The sequence below is a fragment of the Lepidochelys olivacea genome (genome assembly GCF_965140295.1).
Source record: "Lepidochelys olivacea isolate rLepOli2 genome assembly, chromosome: 6".
NCBI classification, from domain to species: Eukaryota; Metazoa; Chordata; order Testudines; family Cheloniidae; genus Lepidochelys; species Lepidochelys olivacea.
Genome location: NC_140416.1, coordinates 24,766,952 through 24,791,972, shown reverse-complemented (window position 1 = coordinate 24,791,972; position 25,021 = coordinate 24,766,952). Strand labels below are relative to the sequence as shown.

The 25,021-nt window shown below is 40.3% G+C and overlaps 1 protein-coding gene across 2 annotated transcripts; it reads right to left on the bottom strand.

Annotated features, from left to right (window-relative positions):
* Positions 1–598: 598 nt before the first annotated feature.
* On the bottom strand, positions 599–24,958 carry SPTY2D1 (SPT2 chromatin protein domain containing 1). Of its 2 annotated transcripts, XM_084630045.1 has the most exons (7): positions 24,828–24,956; positions 23,007–23,101; positions 12,381–12,495; positions 9,998–11,749; positions 8,777–8,936; positions 5,826–5,903; positions 599–4,484 (listed from the first exon to the last, which is right to left on the bottom strand). In XM_084630045.1, exons 4-7 carry the CDS (start codon positions 11,670–11,672, stop codon positions 4,388–4,390), a joined length of 2,010 nt encoding a protein of 669 aa, XP_084486171.1. In that variant the 5' UTR covers positions 11,673–11,749; positions 12,381–12,495; positions 23,007–23,101; positions 24,828–24,956; the 3' UTR covers positions 599–4,387. The 2 variants fall into 2 exon arrangements, with proteins under 2 accessions (XP_084486171.1, XP_084486170.1); XM_084630044.1 differs by lacking the exon at positions 23,007–23,101 and having other exon boundaries at positions 24,828–24,958.
* Between the last annotated feature and the right edge of the window lie 63 nt (positions 24,959–25,021).

The window sequence follows — 25,021 nt, the reverse complement described above, 5'->3', positions numbered from 1 at the left end:
AAAAGCACTAACCCATTCTGTTCTCCCAAAAAAGGGAAGCAGATGACCTGATTTCCACTACCTTGCATCCTGTGTATTCATTTACCCTCATGCAAGGAATACAAATTGCTACCAAATTAGAATGGTACTGATTTACACCCAATTTTCATAGAAGAGAACAACCATGAGGGATGAGGCAATGGAGAAACAGGCTCCAAATCTTTTCTATTTCAGAAGCTGGTCAGTAACAGGGCAAAAAGTTTGTCATAATCAGACCTGAAACTGTGCATGGCACACTGTTCCTAAAATTCCCCCTGTGGGCCCCATTCTTGTCAGCAAAACGAGGCAAAAAGTCTCATTATAAATAAGTTGGGCATACGGATGGAGTCAGCACTGAGTGGAGGGATGGCCTGTCACGGTGCAGTCTCAAAATTTGCTTTTCTGAATGGCTGAGTTACCCTGCTAGATTTTCATACATTGAGGTTGGCTATATGAGCACTTGTGATCACTTTTTTCTTCCCCTTCAGGACAACTGGGGCTCACCTAGTATCCTGTAAGGAGTCTGGGAGGAAAAAAAATTGTATAAATCTTATATAAATTAACGCAAACCAATGACAAATATAAATAAAATGTTTAATACCTGTAATTTATTATATACATATGCAAAACTTATCTGCACTCTGCATGTGCAAAAGTATACACTTTCTTGCCAGCACCCAGAAAACAGTTAAGCTATGTAAGTTTTTACCTGATTTGTCACATTGTGTAAAAAGACACTGTGCACAAATGAAACCCCCAAAGAAAATCAGAGGCTAAAACAGAAAGCATTCAATTACACACTGACAATTCAATATTGCATCACACTCACCAGAATAAATAAAAGTCAAGTATATTCATCACAATTTAAACACCAGTCTCTCTCCATATATTTTCTCTCTCTGTTTTGGTCTCCTGCTGTATTGGGAAATATGCTTCAGATACTAATTAAGTTTCAAAATGAAAAAAAAAAGTTTTCTTGCACAATTTTGGGGTTTACACAAAAATAATTCCAGACTCCAGTGAGGAGATTTCATATACTTTGAAAGATTTCTACTTTAAAGCACAGGACAGAATTGCACACTAAGGCTTCCTGTGATATGCACTACCCTGACCTCCGGACAGTGCTGTGATGTGTAAGCACAGCTGAATTGTGAATACAAAACATTTTCAAAAAGTTGAATACAAAGTGCCTTTAATTTCTTTTAGTAATACAGGTAAAGAAATAGCTACTGTGACTGTGCAGTTGAAGCCTGACCTGGAAGGGTTTTATGAAAACTAATCATTTCAGACTATCAAGTTGAAAGGATCTGTCATCCGTGATAGCAGAAACAGACTAACCTTTACTTTTTTATACTCCTACATTCATGAATAGATTTTTTACACCCAATTTAGTAAAAAAAAAAAAAAAAAAAAAGGCACATCTTCAAACACTGAATTAAAAATCTAAAAACCAAAAAAAACCCCCAAACGTTTAATTACGATGAACGTCACTGGCTTAACATGTAATCCTTATAAACAGGAATAGGCAGTGTTTTGTTGTTGTTTGTTTTTTACTTGAAAGTCTTTTGAAGAGTCATCAGATATTGACGACATTAACAAAATAAAATTAACTATCTGGTAGAGAGTAAACAGACTTTTGGATATAAAATATTTTTTTAGTACTTTCCTAGCTGATTTACAAGCAGTAAGAATGCAGTAGATGTACAAAGACATGTTAATTAAAATATAGTAACCTGTACAAAGTTTGAAAAATCATTAGTAATCCATACTAGCTATGAGAAAGTATTTCCTGACTGCAAAGATGAATTAAATTTCTATATGAAATATCAAAAAAAATTAATTATTATTTTATGAGGAAACAAATACAGCACAAGGTGTACTGTGTTTGAGGAAGGTTGGCAATGGAGATGATATTCCAGTTATATTGTATAAGACAAATGACAACACAGTGCTTTCAAGATTAAAGAGTTGAACTAATCTTGTAATAGTGGTTAATTACAGCATATCTCTGCCAAGTACATAAGTAAAAAAAGGATAATCAGGGCTTTATTTCATCTATTTTTATCTGAAATGCAGATTTAGCTCTAAACTGAATATTTTAGAAGTGTCATTTTCTAATATACACTTTTGAAAATGTCAGTGGATCAAACAGTGAATACGTTTTTCATTTCCGAAGTTTTTTTCAACATTTCAGATTATTGTTTGGGGCTAATATATAATTTGGGCTGACAAAGACCTAGAGGTTCAATTCAGTTTAAAAAAAATGAACAGCAACTTGGTCATAGTCCCAACATTCAGTCATTGTCTTGAGTGGATAATTCTAGAAACTACAGCAAACAATTCAGTTGGTCCCATTAAGCAGAGCAAACATACAATGACATGTAAATAATCAACCAATCAGGTTACAGTATCTTGCATCATCTCAAATATATATATATGTATATTGAGCAGGTACAATAGAGATGGACCAATTTTTATGTTATTCAATATACACAGTTTTTAAAAAAATACAGAGGCGCACTGGTAATTACCTTCATTTGGGTATCTGTCAATTACTACTACACAAACCTGTAACAACTATTCAAAGGGTTCATTCATTTTAGCAATGTATTGAAAAGATGGAATGCTACACCACTGCCAAAACAGTTTATAATAGGGACAATGCCCCCTTTTTCCTTACAAGTCAGGTCACCTGCTGCCAATATTGGTCCTTCCACTTTGATGCCAGAATTGGTGTTTCTGGAGGCAGCAATGACATGAAATGCTCTCTGAGAGGCTAAGTTCCCTCCTTCCTTGTGTATCTACTCATTTTGCATGCAATTTCTCTTCCCCCACCTCTTCCTTATTCCTTGGCCAGTCTCTTCCATTTACCCCCAATAACCTTGTAACACTTTGCCAAATGCTTCTAGCATTAGAGGTTAGCAACAGTTTCAGTATTGAATGGTAGAAGTCCTACTAACGGAGAGCTAATGCTTGAAGCAGAGTAGAGCAGTGATCCAGGCTTTTTGATGAGACCACTCACTGTGGTAGCGTGGGGGGATAAAAAGTAATGCATCATTAGATTAGGGCTGTGAACCCAGAGTGCAATCGCTGCAGATTTAGATGAACCCTGTGCGTATTGTTTACATGCTTATTTTCTGAGAGGAAACTTATCTTTGTAGTGCATAGTTTGACATAAAGGTGCAATATGGGCATCAAAATAGAGGGCAGAACTCTCTTGATACTCATTACATTTGAATTTTTGGTTCGCTAAAATTAAATCAGAAGTATTCACTAGTTAAATTCAGGATGACAACTGCAAAGTTATTTGATATCACAGAGGAATTGCAAATGCATCTTGGCTTGATCATAAAAAAAAAATCTGAAAATTCTGTATTTCACACAACTTAATTCTCATGTACTCTTCCAGACTTTGGAACTGCTTGCATAAATAACTGTTTCATATTTTAAAAACCTGATTTTTAATGCAAGAAAAAACATAAAAGTGTACTGTACACTCAATATGTAAAAACAGATGAAACTGTAAAACCAATTTTAAGATTTACAGGGCAGAAAAAAATTCCTTAGCATTTGCTTGAGCCAAAAAGCACTAGTTATATACAAACGCTGCAAATTCCTATTTTCCAGGAAAAAGGTTTATTATTTGTGTTTTACTGAAATCGGTTGGCACGGGCATTCCAGACATAAAAAACGCCAGTGTAATCTTGGTCACACTGGTAAATGCAAGGTATAATGAAAGACAAGCATTTTTTTAGAAATCGAAGGTTCTTCTGTTTAATTACTATTTTTGTTAAGACACAAGGTTCTCAAATCAGAAAAACATCATTTTATTGCTTTAAACAATGGCTGAAATTTACAACCAAGCTATTTTGAACAGAAGATATTTCAATATTTTGAGGGATCCTAACTCAGGAGATTTAAGACACAAAGCAGTACTTTTATCTCTCAAAAATAACTAAGGAACATAAATGGCATTCATCTTTTTTTTTTCCACATGTCAAATGAAGAATGCAAGTCTGATTTACTGGTGTATGGGCCCACATAAATCTTGCAAGCCAGTGCATAGTTAGTCAATATTTCTGCTGGCATTTTGAACTAATTTAGTTAATGGAAACTAATTAATAGCTTTTATTCCAAAAATCTGCATTAGTTTATTTTTGTAAAAAATTAACCCTGGCAAGTATTAAAAATAAATATTTTAGGGTCAAACTAAAGCCTTGTTTTTCTATGCCCTTTCCTCCCTTTACATATTTTCTTGCTCACCAATAAGCAAATAAAAACTAAAGTTGTACTATACGAGGAGCTGAAATATGGAGGCAAAGGGGTGACCAGGATAGTAGAAAAACAGAACAAAACCACTATAAATCAGTTAACGTGTCCTCAGCTTCTTTGCCTGCCTCTTACGTTTCAATTCCTCCTCTTCACGTCTCAGCTCTTCTAGGTCCTCTTGGACACCAAGTCTCAAACTGCCAAATAAGAGAAGATATCAAATCGTTTACACTACTACTACCCAGGAGACATTAACGTGTACAACTCCTGCTCTCCTTTTCATGTAGAAAAAGTAACTAACCCAAATTTAGAGTTTAAATTAAAGTAATAAATACACCAAGTATTCAAATATTTGAAGTTTGGCTTAAGACATTTTTCTTTTTAAATGAAAGCTGCAAGGTACCCAGAAGTTTAGGTTTGTTGGGTTACAAAGATCTCTCTCCACTTCAAGGATGCACAACAAGCCTAGGATATTTGGTTAAAAGCATTTTGGGGTAGAGAGAAAGATATTTTGCGCAGGTGCTTTACAATTAATACCACTCTTTCCTTAGACTTTTAAGGGGAGCATCTAAAACCTTCAAAAACAGGTTTTTCAATTAAACAGGGAGCCAGGTGATCAACATTGAAAAACCCTTGTTTCAGGGTCCCAATCACACAACCTGGTGAACAGCAACTGCTGTGTAGCATTCAAGTAATTGATTGGACAGTTGGTCCCCATAACTCCATATTGCAGGCTGACTAACTTTGTGAGAAGATTTCAGAGTAACAGCTGTGTCAGTCTGTATTCGCAAAAAGAAAAGGAGTACTTGTGGCACCTTAGAGACTAACCAATTTATTTGAGCATAAGCTTTCGTGAGCTACAGCTCAAGTAGCTGTACCTGGGGAAGCAATCAAGACCTACTGGCCAACCTTGGGGTGAGAAGCTGCAAGTATGCAATACATAACACACCTTTTAAAAGATAATGTAAAGGCCCAATAATGGAAACAGGAAACTTCTGTAAATGTCTCTATATTTGAGTCCTGGTACTCAGTAGCTGGGGTAAAACACTGAGTAGATTTTATAACTGCACCACATTCCTCTTCCAACCATGCAGAAAATAAAAATCTACTACAGACTGTTGGTCTGTGTCATATTGCCATTGAAGAGAGGCCCCAGATATGCATGACTGAAATTCAAAAATCTGCTTTATTTTTCACTATTTTATTATTACTATACTTGCATTTCTGTGTCTGGACACTGTTTATATATGCATTTACTAGTCAATTCCTTTTTCCAGCTCTCAAGAATTAGCAAAATTCTACAATATTTAAGTGATAAACCACAAGGTTTGTTAACGTTTTTTGACTGGAACTATAAGACACTTAGGGAAGATATTTGGCCTTAAGTTGTATGTAAGCCTGTTTTCACAAAGCTTATATTTAGGACCAGATTTCACCCGACAAATGTCCATTTTAACTCAGCTGCATGACTTAAAGATTCTAGTACAGTAGTAAGGAGAAGAAAATTCTTGCTACCAAAACTTAAATCTAATTCATACCTCCTGGCTTCCTCTTTCTGTTGCTCTTTCCAGCTGCTCTCCATGTAACGTAAGGCATAATCACTTTCATCTTTATATCTGAAAACAAATACTTATATTTAATCCAATATAATGAGAAACAAAAATTAGAGCTAGTCAATACTAATATATATGGCTGAATTATGAATAGGCATGTTTTTTTAAAAAGCTTATCCTGATATATACCCAATTACATTTCTCCAAAAAATTAAAATCAAGTTTTAACCCACTGAATAATAAACATACTTTAACTTACTTAATCGAGTATTTGTTAACCCATGTTCAATAGTGAATTACAGAAAGCGTGTCCTGTCCTATGCAGCACATCTGACACTTGACATGGCCCATTCCATTTAGTTTCTGTTGCAGTGCTAACTATATCAGACCTGCTGTTGAAGGTCCAGGTGTCCGTAACAGCATAATATGGAAAAGACTGAAATCCTTCCTAGTATTCTTCATTAAAAACTAACAAATGTATCCATATGATTTAGTCTTTGAGCCACAAGACCAACATAGTAAAAGAAAAGCACTTGACAGTATGCCAGGTTTTTTTAGTCTCTTATTTGAATAGTTTTGCTCTTTTTCTTATCTAGGACTTTGTACTGTTTAGTTGCCCACCTTCCTTCTCATCCACCAAAAAAAGACAAATGGAAGTCAAGTAGAAACCAAGTAGGCAACTGCTTCCTCCTTCACACAATTCAACAGTTTGAGGGGGTTCACCTCTTGTGGTTGAATAGTCATGATATTTTAATGACAGCCATACTGATTGGTAAGACAGCTGTGGAAGAACAACTGCAAGCAGAAGAGGATAATATTTCTGCTTCACAAATCTTCAGGTCAAAAGTGTTCGCCTGATACTATTCAAACTAATTAATTCATATGGTGGGTTATGCTTACATGGCAACTCTATTAGGGTTGCCACACTGTGCCAAAGAAAATATTGTTTTATCAAGAAAAACTGAGGTTTTTGAAATATCATTACGTTTAAAAATATACCTTAAGAAAGGAGGCAGAGTACGAAACGAGGAAAATAAAAGGTTTCATTTCTTGGTCAGTGTGTACATATGTTTATTGCTCTATGCAACAAATATATCAGAGGTTTGACCACCTGACAGAACAGTTAACACAAATTGAAGAGCTAGTTACAGAGCTTGACCCTTAGGCAACAAGATACTATAATGTTGAATATAGCATAACTATTTAGAAGAGAGTCTTACAGGCTTCCATAGAAGGCATTAAATACCACAGGGCTGGAAATACATATTGTCAGGTATCACATACGGCAACGTGAAGAATTGATAATTTCGTCATTTATGTTCTATTACCACAAAATTTTATATCATTCTAGTTTTTAATCAAAACATCATGCAGTACTTCGTCAAACACCTTACAGAAGTCTGAATATATTATGCAAAACTATTACTTTTATCAACCAAACTTGTAATCTCATGAAAAAAAGAGATATCAAGCCAGTTTGATAGACTCTATTTGCCATAAAGCCGTGTTGATTTGCATTAATTACATTACCCTCCTTTAAGTGTTTATTAATCAAGACCCATATCAGCCACTCCGCTATCTTGCCTGGGACCCACATCAGGCTGCCAGGCCTATAATTACCCAGGACATCCCACTTATCCTTTTTAAAACTTGACACATCATCAACTTTCTCCTCATCTTCCGGACCTTCACCAATGCCCCAAGACTTATTGAAAATCAACATTAATAATCCAGTGAGCTCCTCAGTCAGCTTTTTTAAAGTCTTGGATGGCAGTTATCTGGACCTGCTGATTTAATAACGTTTAACTTTAGTAGCTTCTGTTTAACACTCTCCAAAAATACTTGTGGAATGGAAAGCACGTAATCACTATGTGATTAGACTATAACATCTGTTTTACCCCCAAATACAGAACAGGAATATTTTTTGAACTCTTCTGTCTTTTCTGATTATTGATAATTCTACCATTTCCATCTAGTATTAAACCAATAACATTGTCAGGGGATTCTTTTTGTTTCCAACATATTTTTAAAAGTCCTTCTTATTGTCCTTAATTCTGCTGGCTATAGATTTTTCCTTGTGTCCTTTTACTTCCATTATCAATTTTCTCAAAAAGAAAAGGAGTACTTGTGGCACCTTAGAGACTAACCAATTTATTTGAGCATAAGCTTTCATGAGCTACAGCTCACTTCATCAGATGCATGAAAGCTTATGCTCAAATAAATTGGTTAGTCTCTAAGGTGCCACAAGTACTCCTTTTCTTTTTGCGAATACAGACTAACATGGCTGCTACTCTGAAACCTATCAATTTTCTACAATTCCTAACTTTCAATTTATATTCATCACTGTCAACATCTCCCTTCTTCCATTTGTTATATATTTTTTTTATTGTTGCCTTCACTTCCCCTCTAAATCAGATTGGTTTTTTTTAAACCAGCATGACCTTCCACCTCAGTTGTTGAATTGTGGACATTGGAGCATTTACTAAGATGTTTTTAAATGATCCTCAATTATCATTCACATTTTTTCTGATTAAATTCTTCCTTCCAGCTGATTTGGCTCATAATTGTTTTCAGCTTTGTAAAGTTGGCTCTGTTAAAGCATCAAGTATATATATGGATATAAGTGTGTATATATATATATTATATATATATATATATACATACATACACACACACACTCACTCACTCTACTGGTTGGACTTTCTTCTGCTTGCACATTATAAATGTGATCAAGTCATGATCACTTGTAACTAAGCTACCATTAATTTTTAGTTCTGTGATCAGTTCTTGCCTGTTAGAACAAGGTCTAATAAAGAATTCCCCTATGTTGGGTGCAACACTAAGTGTTTAACAATTTACAGTTTCAGAAGAAAAGAGCTGGTCAAACAAAATTAATGTAGGACATGAAAATATTGTTACATCTTAATTTCTCTTACTTATTCCGATCATAGCCAAATATTTCTCGAATATGTTTTGATATTTCTTCCTGGGGTTGCCCTTCATCATCAATGAAATCATCCATTTCAGAATCATATTCCTCATCATCTTCTATTTGTCTTTTATAACTTATAGGTGGAAGAGAAGGCCTTGGAAGACCTAAAGAGAAAGAGTAAAAATATTTACGACTTTTGTAACTCATGTGTTACAAAATAATCTTCACTACTGAAATGATTTTTATTATTTTTCTATTTATGCTTTTCCCCATTACTTCTCTCCCCTCTTCTTCTTCTTGATAAATAAATGATTTCACTGGACTCTGTGCAGATATATCTATTATTTGAGGTACAATTTGCAGCTCTGGGCTGCAAGACTGAGTTTTTAAAAAAAACCCACTGATTTGGACATTCCAAGAGTCTCAGCAAGAGGAAATATTTCCTCTAAGCTACATGTACAAGACAAGTTTCCCATCATTACAGTCAACTGCATCCCAGAGGAACTGCCAGAATGAAAGGTAAATTTATGCCTGCATACTTGCTCAACCATGGAATTTCAAACACACTGGTTTGCAAAAGTGCTATCCCATTTACAACTGCAAAGATTTTTTTTAAAACTTCACTTCCCCATGCCAACAAGGTGGAGTAAATCCAGACAACACTTACTAAGCATACTTCACAGGTTTGTTGTGGGGCCTAATGTTTATGAAGTACTTTGAGATCTTTGAACAGAAGGCACTATTAAAATTTAATTAATTCTTCACTATTTTAAATGACACCTGGCCTCAGGAATCCTTCATTTCTTTCCCCTTTGGCCACTCACCCACCTACCCTTAAAAAGTAGCTTGTGGTTATAAAAGTTACCTGAAAAGACCTAATTACATTTTTTTGGCTAGTTGGACTCCTCTCTCCTTCCTTTCTATTTATTAATTTTGTTCTTTTTCACTGGAAAAGACCTCACCTATCTGAGGATCTTATTTTCTTGGGTGTAAGTGTCAGGTGAAGAGGAAAGAAATATTGCAATGAGCAGCAAGGGGAGAGAAAAAGTCATATTGCTATTTAGTGGCACTCTTCAGAATGCCATTCTGGCTATCAGATACACTTAGAAAAATCTATCTACAACCTCACTTGCAATTCTGATCAACTTCAACCTCAGAAGTGTGGAACAAGTAATGCATGAAACTTATTTATAACACAAAACATTATTTGCTGAAAACAGCATACCTTGTGGATGAAACACTGGTCTATGCCCTGGAGGAGGTCTCGTTCCATTCATTTGTGCATTACTTGGTCTGGAGACTAGATTTTTAGATGAAATTGTTTCTGATACAACAGTGCACTTAGGTTTTGGAGGTACAACTGAGCCACTACCTGGTCGCCCAGGTCCCATGCTTGAATTGACTGATTTTCCAGGTCCTGTACCCACACTGCTCCCCAGCCGCCCAGGCCCGCCCGTCCCGGCATTGCTCCCCGGCTGCCCGGGCCCGCCTGTCCCCGCGCTGCTCCCCGGCCTGCCCGTCCCCACACTGCTCCCTGGCCGCCCTGGCCCGCCTTTTCCTGCATTGCTGGGCAGCCGCCCAGGCCCGCCTGTTCCCGCATTGCTGGACAGCCGCCCAGGCCCGCCTGTTCCCGCACTGCTCCCCGGCCTGCCTAATCCCGCACTGCTCCCCGGCCGCCCGTGCCCGCCTGTGCCTGCACTGCTCCCCGGCCGCCCGGGCCCGCCCGTCCCCGCCCTGCTCCCCGGCCTGCCCATCCCCACACTGCTCCCCAGCCGCCCGGGCCCGCCCGTTCCCGCACTGCTCCCCGGCCGCCCGGGCCCGCCCGTTCCTGCACTGCTGGGCAGCTGCCCGGGCCTGCCCGTTCCTGCACTGCTCCCTGGCCTATCCATCCCCGCACTGCTCCCCAGCCACCCAGGACCACCCGTCCCTGCACTGCTGGGCAGCCTGCCCATCCCTGCACTGCTCCCCGGCCGCCCGGTCCCGCCCATCCCCGCACTGCTCCCCGGCCTCCCAGAGCTGGAATTTTTAACAATTTCATGCTGAGGGGGTGCTGCACTACCCAGTTTTGTATGGATAGAAGTAGATTTTTTCAGATTAAGTTCTTTAGCAGACTGTAGTTTCTGAGCCCCATTAGCAGGTGCTTTTGAGCTTGGTGTATGAGAGCTTGACCCAAATTTTCCTACTCCATTGACTGAAGATTTACTATGGATGCCACTCGATGACCTTTTTAAAGATCCATTTTGTGTAACTTTTGCTTTTTCCACTTGACTGGATTTGGAAGAAGATGATGACCTTGCATGTTTGTTGCTAAACACAGGCCCACTGGATTTCTTATCAGCACCACACTGAGAGGGGAAGCTGCCTTTTGAAGAGGAATGTTTATCCACTGAGTTTTTACTGAGTTTTGCATTTATAAACTCTTTATGAGAAAACACTTTATTTGAAGAACTTGATGCAGTTACATTCTTAATCTCTTTTTCAGGTTTTTTTTTCTCTTTTTGGGTTTCCCCTTTTTTGTTTTTCCGGTCCAAAAATTCTTTCTCTCTCAATTCTTCTGCTGTTCTTGGCCTTTCTTCTGTCTTTTTCACTACTTTTATTTCTACTGGTTCATACTGTTTTTTTTCAGCGAGCCTCAGAAGATCTACAAAGTTCATAGGGGTAGGAGCACTTTTGGGAAGTGCCTTTGGTTTCACTGCAGCTTTGGATGGTTTCTCTTCATATTCTTCTGGTTCATGCTCAGATTCAGTCTGACTGTATTCAAATCGCTCTGCCTCATCTTCTGTCATATATTCTGCATCTGTGCATCGATCAACACTTTCACAAGTCTGCCTCTTTTTAGGCTTCTCTTCAACAGGAATGCCATTATAGCCATAAAAGTTGTCCTTAGTCCGTGAAGCCATAGCTCTTGCTTTTCGGTCATGTTTCAGTTCAATACGCTTAGCTAGAAGTTCCTCCTTCTTCCTTTTTGCCTCTAGTTCTGTAAAAGAATATCAGGAAAAGATTTTTCAGTCACGTCTAATCTAAATTTCTGGAGATAAAGAATTCCAGAGGGGTTAAGTAAATATTATGAAGAACATGGCTACAGTTCAGTCTGCATAACAACAACTATAGGGAACATACACACAACTTAAAAACACCAACAGTCTGAATAAAGTCTATAGCCAAAAGATTTAAAATTAATCCAGACGAGGGTTAGCGTATCTAATTTTTAAAGGCACAATGTTCTGACGTAAAGACAGGAATCCTGGCTTTTTGTCACTTTCAGACACTGTTAAATACAGTTTTTTCAATATTAAAAACTGTACAAAAGTTCAGAACAATTCCTTGTGCCCTCTCCTGGTTCATGCTATTAGTCCATTCTTGCTGCTTTGACAACGAGTGCAGAAGTGCTGTTGAGCAAACATTTGGATTCACAAAGGAGAACATGCGCAGCCCTGCTCTACAGTGGTTCTGACTCTGCAGGAATTATGAAAGGACATTCCAAAGCGTGGGGATCTATAACAATAATATTCAAAGGCACGTAAGGAGTAGGGTAAAAATGTCCCAAACAGAGTCACTGAAGAAGTTGTTCTCCAGTAGGGAATACTCTGAACAACTTTAACAGGTACCTTTTCCCCTATTTTCTTCTTCTTTCCGTCTCAGAAAAGCTTGCACTGCTGCAGAATGGACACCTTTGACTTTTGGATCTTTTTTGGGAGGGCCTACTGCCAAACTGTATCTTTTCTGCAAAGAGAAAGCAAATTGATCAGAAGAAAACAAAGGTCTTAATATTTATCGCTGTTTTTACTAAGTGGGAAAATCACAGTCAATGAGAAGTTTAGGCTAGCTACACTATGGACTTTATAGCAGCACAGCTGTACACTGCACCTGCGCAGCTGTGAAGTCTCCTGTGCAGCCTCTCTGTGCCAGCAGGAGAGAGCTCTTCTGCCGGCATAATTAAACCACCCCAATGAACGGTGGTAGCTATGTCGGCAGCAGACGCTCTCCTGCCAACATCGCGCAGGTCACACTGGTGCTTTTGTCGATGAAATTTATGTCAGTCAGGGGTGTGTTTTTTCAGACCCCTGACCAACAAAAGTTTTGCTGACAAAAGTGCTAGTGTAGACAAAGCCTCAGTAACAGGGATTTATCTGGCTTTAAATAGGTTAACAATGAAAGGCAATATTCATTAAGCAACAGACTTTAACAAGAAATGAGGCGGCTCTGCATTGCACAGGAACAGGCCCTATGTACAAAAGTCATAGCAAAGGAGCCATTCTGGGCATAAAAAGGACAAGGAACCAGAAAGGAGGAAATGGACGCAAAGAGAGGACAGAAGAGAATCAGAAGGGATGAAGAGGAAAAGGAGGGGAGATTGAAAACGTGTGCAATAGCCACACCAGTGGTCTAGTAGAAACAGCCATTAGAATGGACCCAAATGCAGCTCTACACTCCCCGGCCCAGTAGGGGAAAGGAGTACCACAAACATCACACAAGCCTTTGTCTGGAGAGTGAGGTAATACACCTCACTCTTGCATGACTCCCCCCTTTGCAGATGGGAAGAGTTTACAGGCTTCATCCAGCCTTCCTTGTCTGCCTGCATACAAACTAGAATCAATATAACTACATTGGCTCTATTTTATATGATTAGTTATTTTTGATGCAAATCTGTGTGTGAACCCTAATGTCAGATTAAGCATAATTTCTTTGGATGTCATTTAATTTGGTAAAAAAAATCAATTTACATTACATCCAAATAGGATACTCTTAATCCAAAATATGTGTCCACACAAAGATTTCCTCTGACATAATTAAAGGTGTGAAACTGATGTAGTTATTTCAGTTCCAGTGTGACAGCAGTCAAGCCCTTTGACTTAAGTGGTTACTATCACACAGAACTTTCAAGGAGTGGAAGAAGTAAAAAGGAGAGAATTGGCGATTACTGGAACTTCTTCCCTCATACAAAAGAGGCTTCAAACTAAAAAGGGTTAGAAAAGGAAGCAAAGGTGACAATGGATAAGATAATGGAAATAGAGGAAATTAGTTAAATCCAAAAGCAGCTGGGAGAACCAAAGAAAGGTAATTTTAGAACATGTATATCTTCCTTTCTGCTAATAAGCAAAAGCCTTTAGCTAATTGGACAGCTAGGTGAAACAAAATTGCTCTAAAATTTTGAGATTCCTCCCCATTTGAAAGAATTGCCTGGGGAAATGAGCTGAAAATCTGCCATATATGAAACCATAAGTATTCCTACAGCTGGTAGTGTGCTGAAACACACCATCACTGGTTAGTCTCATTCAACAAACATCATGACCAAGACACTTAATTTAAGAAATAATTTTACTGGATAACATCTGGAAAAAGAAATCTATGCCCAAATACCCTGGAGGTAGAAAAATTGGTTAGCAGTGTAATTTTACACATACTTAAGTATATGTCCAACTGGAGTTTTTCAGCTCTAATTTCTGATGAAGACTGCCACATACCAACACAAATGCTTTGCGTGTTTTACATAAAAATACAAGCTTGTGTTAAAACAAATATGTATATACTAAGCTTCAAGGTTCAGAAGATCATTTCTACTAAGCACTAAGCCAAAACTGGTTCTTAGAACACCAGCTGCAAGGCTCCTGTAGCAGCTGTTTAAGAGTTGCCTTTTAGTAATTCCTGAAATTGCTAAAGCAAAACTAAAAAAACCACAATCTCATTTCAGTAGCAAAACTTGACATTCAGCATCAAGTTAAAGAGCTTTCCAGAACCTGAATGTATCTACTGATAGATATGTCTACACATAAAACGTATCTTCACAATCTGAGGACTTCTTGCGAACCCCTTACTCCTTTGAGTAGTTAACTCACACAAACAACAATCCTTTGCACTTGCAATTGAAATCCATGGGACTAACATTATTAGTAAGGACAACTAGAGAGAGTAAAGATTTCCAGGGTTCATTCGAAAGGCACCAATAGCAGTTTTGTTAGTTGTTCAACTTTGCTATTAGGTACAAAATAAACTGTCCGGGGAACTAAACAGTTCAGGGGATCTGCATTGGGATACGAAGTTTTTCACATCTGGGTTTTTGGTTGAAATCCAGCCCGTGTTTGTAGTGGGTGAAAATATTGCCATATAACAATTCTTCAGAGGTCTATGGGAAATGAGTTGGCACCTTCAGTCCACTGCTTATTGGACAGATATTTATACATCATCAAGACTGATCTTTCTGTTGACAGTTTCAGACGTTAGACCTAAAACTGAAAAGACAAAGACTGAACTACTCTCTCGTTCTTAGAGGCAATCCTTCCAGAACAAGGTTGACGCACCCTGGTGAGCAGTTTAGAGAACCCTGCACTGCTACTACCGGGTTATAGTCTTGCTCTGTGGATGATTTCATTCCTAAAGCTGATAACACATTTCACCAACAGAAAATTTAAATTTGAAAATTTATCATTCAATTTCTACAACTGATTTTAAAAAATGAATGTACAAAAAGGAAATTTTGTTTAAGAGTTTTGTACAGAAGGACCTCTTGGAAAAAAATGCTTCACATATAGCAGGGCGAAATGCAGAATGTTCCATCACATTAGAAAGGCTTATAAAGAAATTAAGCGTTAGAGAAGCATTTTTGAGCACTGTATTACAATACAACAAAATACACTGCTTTCTGGTGAATAAGCAGCTCTACAAGCAACCCCTCTCAACACCATTTGTGTGTGAACTTGTAACAAGAGTAAACAGTAATATTTTTTATAATTAGTCTTTCCCAGTCAAGGAAGCTTTCTAAATGTCATTTCTATCTGATCTTGAAGATGCAGCTACAAAACACTGCTCAAATTATTTACAGTATTTCTCATGTTACGAATCACTAGTTCTGTTCCAAAAAGTATTTTCTTCAAACTGTTTGTAAGCATCATTAAATGAATAACCAGAACAGGTTTATAAGTTTAGCTCTGTTTAAAAAATGAATGGTTGGTCAGAAGCACAAAGCTGTTCCAGAACCATCATTCAATGATTAGTCTAAACTGTGAGCTACTCCAACATCAGTTTCCTGGAATGACAGACAAGATAAGCATGAACATTTTACTTTTTAATCTAGTAAGCAGCATCTACACCAATCAAGTTTCACACAGTTATCAGAAAGTTTGTCAAAGGAATGGAGAAACAGCCTTTAGAAAAGAGCAGGTCAAGCTATTCTGGAACCGTGTGCTTCTCAAACTGTAAACACCGATTATCTCTCAGGGTAGCAACTGATAGCAGCTCCATGGCTAAATATTGCTAAAATGTACCACATTGGCTTTGCTTTCTCACAAAATATAAGATACGTTATCAAGGCTCATCCTCTGGGCGTTCAAAGCGCCTGTTCTCAATTGTACACTGTTAAAATATTGAAAAATTATTCATCCCATCAATGAGCTCTATTGGTAGAAGATATTCGCTCCCCCACCATCCTCCTCCATGCTCAGAGGATGCTCATTTTTACCTCATCCTTCCTGAATTCTGCTCACAGCCAACCAACCCCTACCAGCCACAAGCAAGCTGGATGTGGATCCCTCTGAAATTAGCTTACTGTGCCCCAGAACGAAGTGGAGGAGCTGTTTGAGGACTAAGTGTTTTCAGACCTTGTTTGTCCATGAATGAGACTGCACTGGAGTCCCACAGTTAAGCACTCTACATAGCATTCTGAGCTACAACTAGACCATCAAACCAGCAGAATTTTCTCTATGCTGGAAAAAACCCAGTGATTAATTTAAAAAGATAAAGATCTGGGATCTACTGGGCTTAACCTGGTGGATGACAAGTAATAAATGTTAGACTACCATATGGGTGATTTCTGTGCAAATATTAAAATGCCTTGGCTAGCAGGAGCTAGAAGCGTCAAAGTTGCAGCTCATAAATATGGCTGCTTAATGTATGGCCAAAACTTTTTTTGGTTTTAAATTTCCTTCGTAACATAGCACCTTTTCTCTACAAAAGAAACTATAAGGTCTTGATTCAGGGACAGGTCTTCTGGTGCTCATACTAAAGAGTCAGGTAGTTCAGGCTGAAAATTTAGCTTTAGTATAGTTATTACAAAATCCAATATTAATAGAAATGTTTCATAACTTGAAAAAATTAGAATGAATGGTTTGTTTCTTTTTAACCATTCCCTTGCACTGTCTCCAACTCAACAATGGCATTCTGAAACCAGAAAAAGTCTATTTTGGCTGAACAAGATGAATGAAATGCAAAAGATAAACAAGGTAGAAGAAGAGAGAAAAAATTCAAAAATTACTCCTAGTTATTAATTTAAGGTGTTAGTAGCACAAGTTTATTAATTTTTAAAAATAGTTGTAATCTCTCAACTATAATCTCAGAAAACATGAAGGATAAAATACAATTCGAATAGCTAAAAAACAATTTTTAAAACTGAAAAAAACAAAAGCAATTTGAGCACCACTCAAACCAATAAGGTAAACCAGTGGCTCTCAACCTTTCCAGACTACTGTATCTCTTCCAGGAGTCTGATTTGTTTTGCGAATTCCCAAGTTTCACCTCACTTAAAATCTACTTGTTTACAAAATCAGAAATAAAAATACAAAAGTGACAGCACACTATTACTGAAAAACTGCTCTCTTTCTAATTTTTACCATATAATTATAAAATAAATCAACTGGAATATAAATATTGTACTTACATTTCAGTGTATAGTATACAGAGCAGTATAAACAAGTCATTGTCTGCATGAAATTTTAGTTTGTACTGACTTTGCTAGTGTTTTTTTTATGTAGCCTGTTGTAAAACTAGACAAATATCTAGATCAGTGGTTTTCAAACCGTGGGTTGAGACCCAGAACTGGATCGCAGAACGGAAGGGACTGGGTCGCAGTGGCTCTGGTCAGCATTGCTGACCAGGCTATTAAAAGTCTGGTTGGCGGAGCTGCCCAGCTAAGGCAGGCTAGTCCCTACCTGCTCTGACACTGCGCTGTGCCCCAGAAGCAGCCAGCAGCAGATCCGGCTCCTAAGCGTGGGGGAGGAGACGGGGTGCCCAAGGGACTCCATGCACTACCTCCGCCCCAAGCACCGGCTCCGCACTCCCACTGGCCGGGAACTGGCCAATCGGAGTGGAGCTGGGGGGGAGCAGTGCCTGCGGGCAAGAGGTAAGGAGAGCCCTGCAGCCCCCCTGCCCAGGAGAAGGACCTGCTGCTGGCCGTTTCCAGAGCACAGTGCAGTCACTGGACAGACAGGAAGCCTGCCTTAGCACCCCCGCTGCGCCACTGACCAGGAGCCGCTGGAGGTAAGCCCATGCCCCCATCCTCTGCCCTGAGCTCCCTGCAAACCCGGTGCACCTTCCTGCATCCCAAACCCCTCTTCCTGGCTCCATCCCAGAGCCTGCATCCCCAGGGCAGAACGGTGACCCCCTATTGCACCCCAATCCCCTGCCACAGTCCTGAGCCCCCCCTCAAACCTAGAACCCCCTCCTGCGCCCCAAACTCCTCATCCCCCTCCCACACCCCAACCTCCTGCCCCAGCCCAGGGCCCCCTTCCCACACCTCAAACCCCTCATTCCCAGCTCTGCTGGGTCACGGGCATCAGCAATTTTCTTCAACTGGGTGGCCAGAAAAAAAGTTTAAAAAACACTGATCTAAATGAGTTGATGTACTCCCTGGAAAACCTGTGTGTACCCCCAGGGCTGAGAACCACTGAGGTAAACTATTCAAAAACCTCAAAGTTGATGTTCATTTGGAAAATTTCCTTGACCAGAGTCTTGAATGTCTTTGCTTACAGGGACAACTAAAAAAAAAAATCCGTCTGAACTTTTTATACATGTTATTTTCATAAAACTTATTATGGTAGCTAAAAATGATCACAGAAAAAATATTTTCCTGCTTACTCTATCCGTTTGACAACATTTATCAATAGCAAGTTTCACTGTTCCCTCCATATAGTTATTTCTCCTTGATTGTGTTGGTCTTTTACATAGCAAGAGATTAATACAAAAAAATTAAAAGTCAGATCCCTACATACACATTTTTGTCACAGACTCTGCTGGATCCTAGAGCTCAGTTATGAAAGAAAATCAAGCTTAGAGTTTAAAAACAAACAAACAAAAAAACCCCCTTCAGTCCAGACCAGCATTTTGTACCACATCCTATGGCTTGCCCATTATCATATGGAAGTTGGTCTAATAGAATGGTATATCTAGGCTCTGGTTTATGAGGTAGGACGCAGTTACATGAAACCATGTATGTGTGGAATAACTGTGGATAGGTGTGTCATGTTTTTACTCATCACGTCCAATCTTCATATTTCATATGCAGAAATGACATGCCCAAAGTTTCCACTGCCCATTAGAGGAGGTAATACACATTCCAATGACCACCAGTAGATCTTTTGAGTCTTCAACTGCTCATAGCCTTTTTCAAGGATACACTTTGGGTTATAAGCTCTGTTGGCTAGATCTGTTCATAGCTGTTCGTGCATTGGTGCTACTTCTCAGCCAAAGAAAGAAATTTTATAGCGATGGGGCTTTTATAATGGTGCAATATAAACCATGTTACTGACAGCCGTGTGTCTGCAAATTCCGCCGGAGGCTACTTCTTCAACATTCAATTTGCACTATACCCATTTAGATCCATCAGCATTAGTCCACACGGTTCAATTTACTCACTTACCACATACCTAAGTCTGGTTTACCATAAAATAACATCTCTTCAATTAGTGCAGGTCTGGAGGAAAGTTGTTTCAGTTTTGAGTGACCTCCACGAGATTTAAGTGCTATTCTCTTTCAGGTTTCAAATTGCTGTGTTTTATAAATTCTCTATAATAAGGATTGGCCCTTCATCAGAAGTAGAAGAGATCTCCTTTGTCAGTGGATTTCAACCTGGGGTCTGCAGACTATCTCTAAGGAGTCTGTGAAAAGTTTTCATTACCAGAGAACAATGGTTTTCAACCATAATCTTAGACAGATTATGTCTAAGATTTCCAAAGCGGTCCACACCTCCATTTGAAATTTTTTAGAGGTCCACAAACGAAAAAAATTTGAAAAGCACTGTCTTATGTGAAAGCATTACAGTTACTGATGAGAGGTTCCTGGCAGCAGCCAGAGCACAGAACTAAATAAAGGGGTGATTTTAGTTGTAACTATTCTCAAAGTGTGTGTTAAAATGTTTGTAATTTTATTTTGCATATTCAATATTTTGCACTTTTGTAGTACCTTCCATCCAAATATCTCAAAGTACTTGATCTCCATTAAGCCAAAGAACACCCCTGTGAAGTAGAGAAGTCTCCACTTATCACAAATGGGGAAATGGAGACAAGAGTTTAATCCTGCACCCACTGAAGTCAATGTTAAAACTCCCATCGATTAATATGGTGCACAATCAAGGTACTAATGCCCAAATCCTGAAATGTATTTAGGTTCCTAAATTCCATTGGCACAGATGGAAGTTAAGCGCCTAAATACTTTCGAGGATCTGGGCCTAAGTGACCTGCCTAAGGTCACACTAGAAACCTGTGCTGGAGCAGAATACTGAATATATAGTACTGAAACCACTGTACAGCATCATATCTACAAGACAGGTAAAAATGTGCTTGCAGCTGCACCACAAGGGGCATATCACTTTTCTGCAACTCTTATGGAAACTTTTGGCAACATCTGCCTAATAAGCTCATTAGCCAGGTGTATATACTCATGGTTGTATTTACTGATAACTTTACAAGGCGTTTTCTTTAAAAAAAAAAAAAAATCCAACATATCCCTTACCTTGTAATGGGAATACTCTCCGAATTAAACCACTACTTACAACATTTTTTATTATTTCTGAACTTGGTTTTCTATGGGGAAATGAACAGATCTACAATTTTACTGGGACATGATGCAATACTATCACTCCCCATCATCAATGCAAATTCCAAAGGGACACAGCCTCCGTGCAGCTCAAGTACCACTCCAATTATCTTTAGCTAAGTCCTTAAGACAGTCTGGCTGGATGTTCAGTCTATGACTCTCTTTGGCAATCTTATTGTGGCACTGAAGCTTTTGATGACTGCCTAATCACCAGCTATGTAGCACCATTAGTGGGCAAACAGGATTTGTAATTTGTTATACCATCACTGTTTTTAACTAAACATATTTTTCTTTTGATAACGACAAATTCAGTGAACTTTCACACAGATAACCTTTTATATAAAAAAGTGATAGAGAACATCACTTTGGCTTCTAGCAAAGGGCAACTCCCTAGAAACTTAATAGGATGAAGCAATTATAAACCTTTTCTACTAAAATCACATTTAAATTCAAACATATATGTAGAACCAATACCAGTTATGCACCCAGAAAAGGATGTTGAATGACTGATCAAATGTTCTGGCTGATGAACCAGAAAGTAGTGTTTTTGTTCCAGTTTCAAGGCAGGCTGCCCACCCAACCTCAGCATTCCAACTCCACCTTAATTGCTCCTCTTAAAACAACAATTTATGGCCAAGATTGGAGCCAAGCTATCTCTATGCTAGACCCAATTACAGCCCCTCCTCTCTGAATTGTTGCATAGAGTTCAAAAGTCTGGGACTCAGAGGCTCTAGATCAGAAGTGGGCAAACTACGGCCCGTGGGCCACATCCGGCCCATCAGACCATTTAATCCGGCCCTCAACTCCTGCCAGGGAGCAGTGTCGGAGGTTTGCCCTGCTCCTGTGCTCCAGCCAGGGAGCTGGGTCGGAGGCTTGCCCCGCTCCGCGCGGCTCCCAGGAAGCAGCCAGCATGACCCCCCGCCGGCTCCTATGTAGTATGCAGAGGTGTGGCCAGGCAGCTCTGCACACCGTCCCATCCACAGCTCCCATTGGCCGCAGTTCCCTGCAGGGGTGGCACCTGCAGACAGGGCAGCACACAGAGCTGCCTGCCAGCGCCTCGGAGCTGGAGGGGGGACATGCTTCCGGGAGCTGCTTGCGGTAGGCACCACCTGGAGCCTGCCCGAGTTTCCCCCCCCGCCCCCGGAACCCCAATCCCCTGCCAGAGCCCTGATCCTCCTCCTGCCCTCTGAACCCCTCAATCCCAGCCCAGAGCCCCCTCTTGTACCCCAAGCCCCTCATCCCCAGGCCCACCTTAGAGACCTCACCCCCCCGTGCCTCAACACCCTGCCCCATCCCTGATCCCCCTCACTCTTCTGCACCCAAAACCCCTCATCCCTGGCCCGGCCCCACCCCAGAGCCCTCACCCCACACCCCCCAACCTGGAGCCCCCTCCTAAACCCTGAACTCCTCATTTTTGGCCCCACCGCAGAGCCCGCACCCCCAGCTGGAGCCCTCACCCCCTCCTGCAATTTCATGAGCACTCATGGCCCGCCATACAATTTCCATACCTCGATGTCGCCCCCGGGCCAAAAAGTTTGCCCATCCCTGCTCTAGATTCCATTGGGAAAGCATACAATAATTTTAAGGGAAAACTGCAGCAAGACACTCAAATCGATATTCCAAATACAAGAAGGAGATTGGTAGGGAAACACAGACAGATTCTGAAGTCTGGAAGCCAATGAATGATACATAGATGGGAAAGACTGCAGAGCAAGCTTTCCAGTGCCCTTAAATTGACAGTCTCAAATACCCAGCCCTTCTGCATTCCCTCAGGGACATTAAGCAACCTGTTTTGGTTTTCCAGTTTTAAAAATCTTGTTGCCAATGACTTTATTCCACTCAAAATACTATGTTGCAAGAACATTAAGGTTAAAGCAGCAGAAGTCAGGAAAAGGCTACAGTGAATCTATGACCCTAATGAGCATGCACTAAAATACGGTCTAAGTTAAAGACCACATAGTAGTTCTAAAAAATTCAAATACACTTTTCTACAAATCAGATGAGTATGCACAGCATCCTGTTGTTTTTTTTCCCATTGTCATAAACTGGAACATTTTGTCCTTTACTGACCAAGACCTATAAGTCTTCATTAACACTCACATACTAAAAACTTATTTATAGTAAATAAGCCTTCCTTGAGTAAAATTCAGGGAATAAGTTACTAAGAAAAAAGCTAATGTAGCTGTGAATTTGTGGCCTTTATATGCCAGGAAGTTTTGCTAATGACTCTGTATGGTACATTTAGCATGAAGTTATGATGCGTAAATATGGTTTATTGTATACCTTTCATACAAATGGCTTTCATAAACTCAGGCATACACAAACATCTTGTATTACTGTGATCTAAGGTTATAGAAAAATGTATTAAATTGCTTACACCATATGTGATCATTAAAGATATTGCAGAGAATACACAGAAGGGGGAGAGTTACCTAGCATATGAAACCATAACTTAATTGACTTTCCATAGTGTGAGTCCTTAGTTGTACAACTTCAACATTCTTGTCACATAATTTCTTAAGGTTTTCTAAAAGAAAAAAATAAAACAAATTGTTCTTAACTGTCCTGCAGGTTTGCAAAGAACTCACAATAGCATGTGTAAATTCTATAATCTGGAATTATTCTGCTAGACCCCACTAAACCACATTGTCCCTTACATTTGAAGTCAACAGGGGTGCCTTAGATGTCTATCTTCAGAAGCCCACAAGAAATAGCCTCTCCTATGAACCTTAGCAGCTGCACCTAAAAGGCCACACAGTTCCCCCTGCACATCTCACCGAGAAAAGCAACCCTACCTAAGCCCCTCCGCACTACACAGATGGCCTTGCTTACAAGCAGAAGTTGCACTAATTTCACCTGTATCAGTGCAGGGAGACAGGGAAGCCTCAACTCCTGTAAACCTGAAATGCATTTTTTCACTCTACAATTAAGTTAATCATGCAAGTAAATCCTGCTGATCCGGCTTCCTTTGAAGACAATGGCTATGGCTAAACACCTATTAAAAGCAACAGAAGCAGGACTGGGCCCTTGAATAGTATAGACCCTCTGACATGGAACATGAGAGCTGTTTCAACAATGCATCGTAACAACATACAACTATTTAGGATAGGCAGCAAATACAAGTATTCCATTAAAACGGCAGGAGAAAACTGAGTAGACAATGTAATTTTAAAGGTGTAAGACATCTAACTACTACAAGACACAAACAGATCAAGTGTTAGGGATAGAATACAACATACAGGCAAATGAATTACCTGTCAAGACAAAAGTTAAAGGTTCTGTTTTTCCTGCAACTGCTGATTCCTCACTAATACCAAAACCAAATGCCTCCACCCCAAAATTTACACCAAGGTAAGTGAAGGTATCAAATGTTACCAGGGAAACAGAACCCCAAAGCTCTGACTGAAGAATGGACAAGACCACTACAGTATTCAGCACCAGTAAATTTCCTTAGCTGGCTGGAGTGATCACTGCTGAAAAAGGAGAAAGAAGTTCCTTGCCCTCTCCAAACAGGTACACTATGTTAGAAGTAATTTCAGCCCCTGCCAGTCCAGGGTAGCAGAGACAGGAGCAAGGGAATGCAAACCATCTAACACAGTACTACCACCAGGCCACTTGCCCCCTACCTGCTTTCAGATTTCACCTGTACCCATTAATTGGCTCATTTTATCCATAAATCTACATTAATTCCACATAAAACTGATTTTATTCCGTTTGTTGTAAAAGCGAACAAAGGCGGACATTCATTTTGTCTTAAGAGAAAGAAATTAACCCCAGCACACTGCAGCCCTCCACCGGCCACGGCTGCCGGCTTCATTTCACAGCAATCCAAGCTAGAGAAGCTCTCCGGGGCTGCCTCGGAAGGGCGCTGCTCCCGCACGGGCTTTCTTTCTGCATCGGTGTCCCACGTTGCAAATAAACGTCAACTGTAAATAAACGCCAGCGAAAAGGAGGATCCAACCCGCACCCCAGTAACTGCGGCTCCCTGCGCAAATTTCACCTGAAGGAGCGTCTCCTTTCGGGCAGCTGGGCAGAGCAGGCGGGGGACAAGCCCCCTCCGCCCCCACAGCGCCGAGAGCCGTGGCTGGAAAGGCCCCCGCCGCGCGGCTCCCGGGAACGGACAACGGACTCTGGGGCTGGCAGGGACATCCAAGGCCCGACCCAGCCCAGGCCCCCTCCCGACTCGCCCCAGCGACCAGCTCAGGTCCCCCCAGCTCTCCCGAAAGCCCCCCCTCCCCCCGGCCGGCCCTCACCGACACGGCGCTCAGCCCCTGCTGCTCAGACGCCACCATCAGGATCTCCCGGAAATCCATGTCTGCCCGGGGCAGGCTCCGCTCCGCGGCTCCGGCGGCGAGACGGTCCCCAGACCTCCCAGCTGAGGAGGCCTCACTCCAGCTGCAGCCCCGCCCCCCCCCCCGACCACTTCCGGCCCCTCCACACTGACGGC